Source organism: Apaloderma vittatum, unplaced genomic scaffold (assembly GCF_000703405.1).
Source record: "Apaloderma vittatum isolate BGI_N311 unplaced genomic scaffold, ASM70340v1 scaffold2312, whole genome shotgun sequence".
NCBI lineage: Eukaryota > Metazoa > Chordata > Aves > Trogoniformes > Trogonidae > Apaloderma > Apaloderma vittatum.
Genome location: NW_009703965.1, coordinates 155,877 through 166,414, shown reverse-complemented (window position 1 = coordinate 166,414; position 10,538 = coordinate 155,877). Strand labels below are relative to the sequence as shown.

Here is a 10,538-nt window from a genome sequence, read left to right as displayed (position 1 = left end):
CTACATCTCATCCAGGCTCTTGGCTTTTACACCCAATGTGTATTTTAAAACTGCGCCTTTTTAAGTAGGTGGCAAACTGTGCTGGAAGGATTTGGTATGCGGAGTATTTTTATTCAGCTCCCTTTTCTCTCACCTTTCATTGTTTTTCCCTTTGGAATATCTCCTCTAACGCTCCACTCATAAACCTCTTCAAAGGGAGGGCTGTATTTGAACAGCCTTGCCTGAAATCTGGTCTCAGTCAAAGGCCTCAGTTGGGAAAATAACTCGCAGAGCCGAGACCCGCGGCCCCAGGACTGCTGCTGCAGGGGTCGGCGGGCGCCTTGCATAGAGGTGCTGCTGCCGCCTCTCTGGCTCTGACGCCGCAGCCCTCCTGGCTGCGTTATTATTTCCCCCCTTTACCCTGTAAATGTAATAAACTGGGATTTAGCATCTTGCTTTTGGCGTGGAGGGTCCAAGGAGAAAGTGGTTTTCTCACTCCTCCCAGGAGCTCCTGGGACGACGTTGGTGTTTTGGGAAAGAGGAGAAGATTTTGGAGACTGAACGCGTGCCGAGGAAGCATTGGCCTCTGCGGTTCAGTCCTCAAACCGTGTGATCTCTATGGTGGGTGTTTCTACAGCACAAAGTAGGGCAAGTCTAATTCCCCTGGTCACACAGAGACAGCTCTCAGTAAAGCCAGTGGAAGCAGACTTATCTCCAAAAAGCTACAAAACCTGCCCCTCCATGGGGGAAATGCATCAGAGGTGTGACCAGCTGCTTGACTCTGAACCACTTGCCCTTTGCATTAGGCAGTTTTAGCACAGAAACCAGTAAGAGAGTTCTTTTCCCCTCTTGGGTGGTCACTTCGTTTCTGGGTGGCAGCGAAGCAGCAGATATTTTGAGTGTGACTCGCCTGGCTGGTAAGCGCTCATGACTGTGATGATCCCGCTCTGTCTCAACTCCCTGCCCAGCAATAAATTCTGCTCCCAAACCTTAATCCTACCCCTCTCCCCCTCAATTCGGCACTTACATCCCTTGTGTTTCAGTCCCGTCCCCACCCTAGTGATATATTGTGCCCTTAGCTCCTGTTTTGCCGGGGCTGGTTTGGGTTGGTCCCTCCCAGGCACCTCACTTCTATTCCTTTGGCACCTCTCGGGACTTTTCATCCCTTGCTCTCAAGCCTGGAGGCAGTGAGATAAAGTTTCCCAGGCAGGCTGTTGTAGGAGGAGAAGATCTACGCCATGCTGAGCTACCGGGCACTTCCAGCTCTGCCCTCCCGGCTGGTGGGCTTGTGAGGCCAGCGAGCAAGCTGTGCTTGCCCTCAGGCTGCTCCTTCCAAGGAGGTGGAAAATCAGCCAGAGATAGGGATCTCTTCTTGGAGATGACACTGAAGACGAGCCGCTGCTTGTCACCCCGCTCATCTCTGAAGGGATGGTTCCAGCAGGGAGCCCCACACGGGCTCTCCATGCCCTTCTCCCCTCTTGGAGAACAGAGAAGCTCACCTGCCCGTGTTTCCATCCCAGCACGCAGCTTGCAGGGCTGCTTGCAAAAAAACCGCAGCAACGCAAAGGAAAACTGGTCCAAAAACTACCTCTTTCCCAGTGGAGAAGCAAACTCCTGCCACTTGCCAGGACATGTCCACATCCCTTCCCCAGTGCTCCTAGACAGCCCACAGTGCCATACTGGTAAGAGAGCTTTGCTGAACCAAGGAAAAGAAGCCTCAGCCAAAACTGTCTTAGAAAGGAGTGTCCCCTTCAAAGAAGCCTTTGGACCTTCTTCCTCCGTGTGTGAAATGGATGGTGTCATATGCTGAGCCCAAGCTCCCTCAAGTTTAATTTATTTATATATATCAGATACTTAACACAGGTTATCTACACTCAAATCTTGAAGACAAAGTAAAAATCTCACACGGCAGAGGCTACAATTTTCTTTCCTCTCCTTGGGAAGCTCGTTCAAAATCTATCCTGGTTAGAAAGATACGAGACGTACTGCTTCAGACCACTAGCTCCAGTCACTGTCTCTAGCAGTGGCCAGAAATTGGTGTTAAAGAAGGATAAAGAAAAGGGGAATGTGTGGAGGGATCCTACCCCAGTCTCAGGCATTCAACAGTTTAGATATTCCTGAGCCAGAAACTGCCTCCCGATCACCATGTTTTATAGCTAAGCTCCACAAACACGCCCATTCTCTTTTTGACTTCAGATATATTTTTGTTCTTACTAATACTCTATGGCAATGCACCCTACCATTCAAATACACATCGTGCAAATAAGCACTTTCATCTATTTGGATCCTGCTTCCAGGTAATTACCATTTCACCCCCTCATTGCTGTGGGATATGAAACAGTGGATTTTAACTTCCCTAAGCATCCACCCTGCACTAAACCCTATTTTTCTAAATCTCTGCCACTAACCAATGCCCATCATCTCTTTTCCAACATTTGCAGGTCCTGGTGTATGTGGTCCCTGTGTGTACAGAAGGTGTTTCACACCTGTACTCAGCCCTGCTGCCCTGCTCCACGCCCTTCTCTGTCCCATCCCGTCCTTTTGGAGATGGGATGGTCAGCAGCAAGCCACGCGCATCTGGGTACACACGGGTCAAAGTACACACCTAGAATGATGCTTTTGTTCTGCTCTCTGTTTTGTAACGATTCCTAACCTTTAGTTTCCTTTTTTGAGCATTAAGGGTAGATATGAGGATGGGCAAGTGTACCCTTCTCAGGGTTTCTGTGTGAAGGGCTCCTGAGGTGAAGCTTCGCTGATGAACATGTCCCAGGGTCCAAAAGTAGGGAGATAGCCTTTGTCCATCGAGAAGCTAGGGTTTATTTCATAGAATCACAGAACCATAGAATGGCCTAGGCTGGAAGGGACCTTAGAGATCATTTTAATCCAGCCTCCCTGTCGCCAGGGACACCCCTTCTCAACTAGATCAGGCAACACATGGGGACGGTGAAAATGACTGAAAGCTTCTGACTACTTTATTTAAGAACCTGCCTGGAACAGGTATAAGCCAGGTTATGTTGGGAAATGCACATGCATATCGAGAGAGAACTTCAAAATGAATCAACAAGAACTCAGTGTCTGTAGTGAGCTCATGCCTGGACAGAAGGTCCTTCTGAGACCTTGGGCCTCCCCTATAGTAGCAATTTTTTTTTCCAGGTGCAAAGCAACACTCACCAAGGAATTCCCAGTGAAAAGAGAAAGAGGCATCCCTACCTTTTTGGTCTTGACTGTTGAGGCACAGCAGTCCCCACCATCATAATTGCAGAAGGCTCGGTTGTTGATGGAGTCGCAGTAGTTGTCCCCCATAAAAGGCTGAAAAAGGTAAAAGCAGAAAAAAGGCTGAGAGTGTGGACATGGATAAAACCCGTAACCATATGTCCAAACCTAAAACTTGAAGGAGCCATACAGTTTGTAACATCCCCAACTGCCCTGAAAAGCAAGAGATAATTATTCCCCTCTCCCTTCAAAGCAGACAGAAATAAAAGGACACTAGATGGAAGGGAAACGAGCCCTTGTTGGCTTTTCACATCCCACATAAGATGATGCCTCAGGCATATTAATTTGACTAGGCCCAGAGAGAGCATCAAAGCCTCTAAAACTGTGGCACCTTTTGATAATTTTAAGCTAACCTTCTGAAGCTACGTGGCATAAGAAGAAGATTATGTATAGTAGCAAAAACTAGCTTGCTTTTAACAGCTCTGCTTTCCACCACAGTTCTCCTAACTATGCAACAAGTGGCAGCAAAGAGGGCACAAACCATCCCGCAAAGAGAAACGGGGGAGGCCTGAGGTCAGCACAGGCACCACATGCTCACGCTCTCTCAGCAACAGTGGCTGCGCGTGACCTTGGCCATGACACGGAATCTTCCTCCGCTCCACAGCTCGGCACTGGCATAATGGCAATTATTCAGAGGGACGTTGTGGAGAGCTATTAAGTAAAATTCATAAATCACCTCGGAAAAGAGAATGTGGTCACTAGTCTGCGGAACGTGATCACTAGTCTATGTGCTGCACAGGAGCTGAATATTAATCACGATCCTGAAGAAAGGGCTTGAAGTCTGATTTTTCACTACACGTCGGAGCCCTCTTGGTGAGTAAGTACAGAAGTCTTTCCTGGAAGACAAAATTGTGCCTGACGCTAAAAAGGGCCCGTGCCAGGTATGAGAATCCCAGACAGCAATGGAAGATTGGAAAAATGGATGCCCAGCAGAAATCACAGTTGTCTCTCTGCTACATTTCTTACAGGCACAGGCTCATGGGGCCATTCCCGTTTTATCTGCTCTTTGGAAAATCCATTTATTCTTCACTGAAACAAACACACCAGGGACTCCCTACGAGAAGGCATCATTGCAAAGCAGGCAGGGAGGCTTGTGGAGGTTTCCTGGGAGGATTTTGCAGCAGTTGTGGTACCAGAGTCTCCCTGACGATCAATACCTGAAGAACCAGCCAGGAGAGCTCCCCAGAGCCGCGTCCGTGCTCATCAGTATTGAAATGGACCCTGTGACGTGATGCAGACACAGGCTTTTACTGCTGATGTTTTGCAAAGTTAAATAGTTCTGTCAGGGTGTAGGAAACCCAGGCAATGATGGCAGTAGCAGGACTACCAGGAGGTGACAGACTCATTGCGCGTCACTCGTTTGGCTACATGCAAACATGGCGAAAGCCGACAGGGAAATCAGAGTTCCAGGGTGAGGCTGCTATGCTTGTGAACCAGCTCAACTCCACTGACTTCCACAGAGATTGACTTATTTATACAGGCAAAGACTTTGACTTGCAAACGCCCTTCCAATTTAATTAATATGCTAAGACTTAAAAGGGAATAATTTATAAGTAGATGGAGAGATATTTTTATGCCAGCCTGGTCATATTCAAAAAACGTGAACTTTGCCCGACCTCACAGGAAATGTTGTAGGCTTCTTCATGTTTCCTGCGTATTGCCTGTCCGTGCCTGCTTGTCAAGAAAGGTTTGACTTCATTCTTCCGTTCCTATACTTTTACCCTACACCTATGAACACTGGGAAACGAGTAACTAAGAAACCTGTGGAAGAATTTGCCTTTCACTGACACTGGCCCAGAGTAGGCAAGTCAGCCCTTTAGACTTGAAGAAGGGGGTAAATAGCGTCTCTTCTGATTTGGTACCAAAATCTCCATGTGGGACACCTTGGAGGCCCGGCTGTGAAGGATGAGTTTTCTTATAGGTCTTCATGCATTATCTTAGTGCTTCTATAATTTTCGAGGCCTACACGGGTACTCCAGAAGGGACTCATTTTCCACTGCAACACCCAAGTTATCTGCCGAGAAGTGCTGGGCTGACTCATAAAGGTCTATTCCTGCCACTAGAGAGCGACAAAAAATCACATTGCAGCAGCAGCCTGGGTGACCACTGATGGCCAAGGGGCAACAGAACCCCCACGTACAGTACCCTAGTCAGGAAACCCTTCCTAATGCTAAGGGTATTAATACATTAGGGATTGTACCAGCTGAACAGCCCAGTGTTATTGACCTACTGGCTTATTAGCCTCGGTTTCATGAGAAAAGGCTTGGTGAAGGTGGCATTTCTTCTGAAGTCTTAATGCCAGTGAACAAGCTCTGGCCCATCTGTGGATCCCAGAAGCGCCACATGCTAAAAGTGATGCTAGAGGCCATTATCAGTTGTCTGGGCAAAGCCTTCCCAGATGACAGATTGCAATGCAGTGACACTGCTGAACGAATGATGAAAAGAAGAAAGTTCCTACTGATGCAGAGGGGTCTGGCAATTAACAGTGATGGAAGGGAAGAAGATGCGGAGAAAAAGCATGTCAGTAATAATGACTTCTGGTAAATTATTACATCATTGCAAAGTTTGCCTCGCTAACAACTACCCTTAAACAGCAGGGGAATGGATACCCAATGGTGCATCAGCACCTGAATGGCATTTAATAATGGTCGCTGGATATTATTTTAGCTCTCTTTGGAGAATAGGGGCGCCCGGCCAGCCTGCATGAATGCAATGCGTGAGACAGCTTATGACATTCAAAGCACTGACAGCAGAATGCTTTTCATTTAGGGAACAACTAGACAGAAACTATTACATTGTTGGAGAGTTATTACCCTCTTGGGCCCAACATTTGTATGCGAAGGAAACCTGTCTTTCACTTCAAGACAAATCACATCGCACAGCAATGTGGTCTAGAGTTTCGTGTCAAATTTAGGAATTCTGTGCCATGTCCTGCCACTCCAGGCAAATAACATCAATGAGCTTGTAAAATTGGGTTACTGGGTGCTGAGAGCACAGTCAGTGCTGCAGAAAGCCAGGAGATGTAGGGTCAGGTCACAGCTCTTCCACTGTCTGTCTATGTAACCAAAGCATCCATCTATCTACCCCTCTACCTAAGAGTTGCCCCACTTCTAAAATAGGCGTGAAGCTTCCCAGCCTTACAGAGGTACCACAAGGATTGACTCCTTGACGTGGGTGAGCTACTCAAAGGCTGGCATGATGGAAACTGCATGCACACCGTGACCCAGAGAGAGAAGTGCTCCAGCATCTTAAGGGCTTCTCAGACTTTTCGAAGGCTCTTGCCAGCAGAAACAATATCCTTCAAAATAATTGCTTTTTTTCAAAAAAGAAAACAAGACTGTAAAAATGTAGTGTCGTTGAAGCGTAACTGCACTTTTCTGACTCATTTTTTTCTGGTTCAGATGGAGGTGGACAGCGCAGGGATGTGCTAATTTGCTCACTGTCCAGCTGTGCTCTGGTTTCATTCCTGCCTCTGGCTTTCCCCAAGTTTATCTGCACAAACCAATGCCCAAACCCTAGCTGGTCTTGGAAAGAATTGATCTTCTAATAAGATGTCAAAATCAAAGGAAAACAACCGAAGGCTTTTGCAACTTCCCAGAAATTCCCAAATCCTACCGGTGCTGTTGAGATCCATGGCTGTTTAACTCCTGTGAGAGTCACCCAACCACCAGCTCTAGGAAAACCACCAGTTTCACCAGTGAGTGTCAGAACTGATGCAGGTGACCACAGTCTCTTTGACAGGATGGGGCAAAGACCTGTTTGTCCCACTGGAAAAACAGCATTTACAGCTCACCTGAGTGCTACCATAACATTTAGGAGAGCAAGCATAGACCACCCGTGCTAACGCGAAAGCTTACCTCGCAGCTTTTGACACAATGAATCAGGGAAGGGTGAGGGTACCACTTGAGTCCCGCTGTGCAGACAACGCTCTGGAGGGAAGAAGAAAGAAAAACACAACAGGTTAAGACAAAGAAATCAGTGTACAGAAAGTCAACGTGTTGGCTCCTGTGGCTCTCCTGTACTTAACCAATGAAGTTCAGTTCCTAACACCTCTTGCGTTCTCAGGACCTGGCCGTCCTCCAGGTATTTACAAGAAGTGTTGGACTTGACACTTGCAATAACAGAACATTTGAGAGTAAAATAATATTTAAGCTTCTCCTAAAATGTCACGTCCAATATTTCACTCATGGTGGGGCAAGGCAAAGGCACAGGTCCACTGTCCTGCTCTTGGGTAGGGGAAGATGTTTTAGGAATTAACTGAGGGATTTCTTTGGTGCTGCAAATCATCGTCCTCTTTCACTACCCATCGTATTGAAGATGATAAAGGTGGACTTTCTGATACATTTTCACACCATTCTTTATATCTTAAATAGAAGCACCTCCCACTAGATGCTTTCAGAATAACCCCAGAATGGACAATATCGTCTGCTACGTTTTATGAGCTTCATAATAATTTCTGTATTTATAGTAAATTCTCTAGTGCCCATGGCAAAAATGATGACCAGTCTACTCAGTGACGACACACCTGGGGCACCCACTGTTTGCCTGTAGATACAGAAACTTGGATTTTAAGAGCCCAGGGCGGTAGCTGAGTCACCATCCCTGCGGGCGTTTAAGAGAAGGGTAGATGTTGCATTGAAGGACATGGTTTAGTGGTGTTCACAGGGCTAGGAAAAGGTTGGACTTGATGATCTTGAAGGTCTCTTCCACCCAAAACTGTTCCATGATTCTATGATTTTACGAATCTATGAATCTATGACAAGTTTGGCCAGTCAGTGGAGATGGTGGCTCAATACCAGGGAGGTCTAGGAGACAGGACTCCCATCCACTCACCAAGACCTCAGGCACAATGTTCATCTTGGGTTATCGTCTATGGACAGAACGCTGCAATGTCCAGTTGGGCAAGATGAACACATAGGTGCTCACCCAAAGACAGGGGTCGAGGTTGGATGGAGGCCTGGGGAAGGAAGGGATTAACGTCTGGGAAGACCTGACGCACAAGCCATCCCTTCCCCTGTTTATTTGAGGGCTAATTTAATCCATCTGCAGGGGAACCTCAGCGTGTTTTTACAGTTTCTGTCATTTGAGGCTTACCTGGTGTGTGCGAGAAAAAGGACTTTTATACTATCTGACTTGGGCTGTTTATCTTTCCGATGCTCTCGGATTTTCCACTATTAGTCAAGCCCGGCTTGCCCCACCTGCCTCGCAACAGGGCCCGTCTGTGTGAGCTGAGAAGCGGCCTGGCGAGGGGGGGAGGACGTTGTTTATCCCCTGGGAGGGAGGCTGCAAGGTGCGGGGGCCCTGTGGTGTCAGACGTTCCCCCAGCATCTCTTGACAGACAGCTGGAGATTTCCAGGCTGTTGCCTGCCACAAATGACATTGAGATTTTTTTTTGGATTTTTTTCTTTTCCCCCTGTCTTCTATTTATTGCACTTCAGAGGGAAAAAGAAAGGAAACTTTTCTAGGTTTCAAAATAAACAAGGCCAGTCAACACACCAGGAGGGGGGTGAGTAAAGGAAGCACTTCAAGAGCATTTGAACTCAAGAATTAAACCCGAGTAGAAAAACTCAGGTGTTTGCCTCGTATATCCAAGGCCAGCCAAACAATAAGCAGAAGAAGTGCATTTCCAAAGAGCATCTCACATTCCCCTGCTTAAGAAGCATCAATATTTACAGAACCTCTCGATATGTGTGAATTTGTGTGTGCACGTGGAGCTAACAAAAGGGAGGCAAACAGCCCTGGAACAGGCTCTTAAGAAAGGAGGCTTTGCAAGTGAGAGCAATCGCTCGCAGAAGATGCACTGACTGCTTTCCCGACCCTTGTAGTTTTAAAAACCCAGCACCCTCCCTCTGGTGAACAGGTGGAGGGTGAAGTCACTGCTCGGACAGTGCTCTCCTCTGAGCTCTCGCTCAAGGTCGTCCTCAGTCCCAAGGGCTGCACAGTCTTGGGCTGGACATCCTCCAGGGAACAGGAGTGCAGCCCCCAGGGACTCTCGATAGCACAGGACAGTCAATTGGCCTCGTGCTACATCAGTCACTGGGTCGATGGGACATTCCATTGCTCTTGAGTGGGACCTGTCAATGGCTTAGTCCCAGTTCTTCGCCCTCTCCTTGGATGATACTTTGGTAGCGGAGGCCACCGGAGCTACTCCAGCTGAATTCAGTCCTGCTAACATGCATGGAGCTGGAAGCCAAGCACGTTCAGGGAAGGGTCCTCGGCCATGCTCCTGGCTCCTCCTGCTGGTTTGCCAAACCCTGAATTCCCACCCCCCAGCCTGTGTGTACCCTCGGGCAGCTGCTGTAGTGTGGGCAGTGCAACGGGATAGGAGAGGCGGCGCGGGTAGGAGAGACTGGGCTGGAAAATTGAGAAACTGGGGATGATGCGGGTTGCTGGGCATCATTCCTGCCTCTTGTGGTGCAAACAGGCACATTGATGCCACGGGGTGCTGCATGGGGCAACTGAGAGAAACAAACGTGTAAAAAGCAAGCAAGGAAGGGCACAGGCAGCACGACTCTGGGACATGACCGAGATCTGACAGCGTCAGTGCGCACAGAAAGGAAGGTGGACTCAAAAGTCCAATGAAGGATGTAGTAAGAGGTGGATGGAAGGACCACATCCAACACGTGCCAGGTGGTGCATGGAGGGTAAAGCCCATCTGGCCACTGCCTCGGTGACCCCCATCCCTTCCCCGTGTTTCCCTGCGCTTCCCCGTGCTCCAGGCTGCTGTGGTGACATCTGCTGCCCTCACGGCCCCGGCTCTCCTTGTGTATCAGCTTCTGCAGCCCACCTGCCCTCCCGCCCAGGCCACGTCGGGTGTGTTGACTTTGGTCCAGTCCCAACCCCAGAACCGCCATCCAGCCGCTTCTGCGGTTTGGTGGCTGTGACTCCATCTGCTGCGAAGGGAGAGGAAGCCGAGGTGTGCTCACAGTAGGTAACAAAGAGCCAAGAAAGCAAATCAAGCTGTCATTTTCTCCTTGTGAGGGAGGACCTAATGCCTCCAGTCCCAGCGCTTCCCTCCCCTGGTGGGACTAACACAATGACGTCAACCCTTTGCAGGCTGCGGAGGGGATTAGGTTTCCCCAAGGGAGGCCGGTGGAGAGCTCTCCTCCACCTTAGATGGGTCAAGTGTTCCCCAGGGCTAAAGCCCGAGGACTGGCATCTACCAGTCTCAGCTAACTCTCTCCTCAGGCTCTAAATGAACATGACAATTAACTGTGGGCTTAATGCGAGGCGGTGAGGGGATTGGCCGCTGCTGCCACGAGAGGGGAGACTCGGTGCTTTGTGGC

The 10,538-nt window shown here is 48.7% G+C and overlaps 1 protein-coding gene across 1 annotated transcript in view; it reads right to left on the bottom strand.

Moving 5' to 3' along the window:
* Window positions 1-10,538, bottom strand: part of PAPPA (pregnancy-associated plasma protein A, pappalysin 1) — a gene marked incomplete at its 5' end in the record, with an annotated part of 150,187 nt that overhangs the window by 8,886 nt on the left and 130,763 nt on the right. The window contains 2 exons of the mRNA XM_009864832.1: window positions 3,190-3,288; window positions 7,110-7,181. Of these exons, the coding sequence (XP_009863134.1) occupies window positions 3,190-3,288; window positions 7,110-7,181 (171 nt within the window). The remainder of the gene's footprint in view (window positions 1-3,189; window positions 3,289-7,109; window positions 7,182-10,538) is intronic.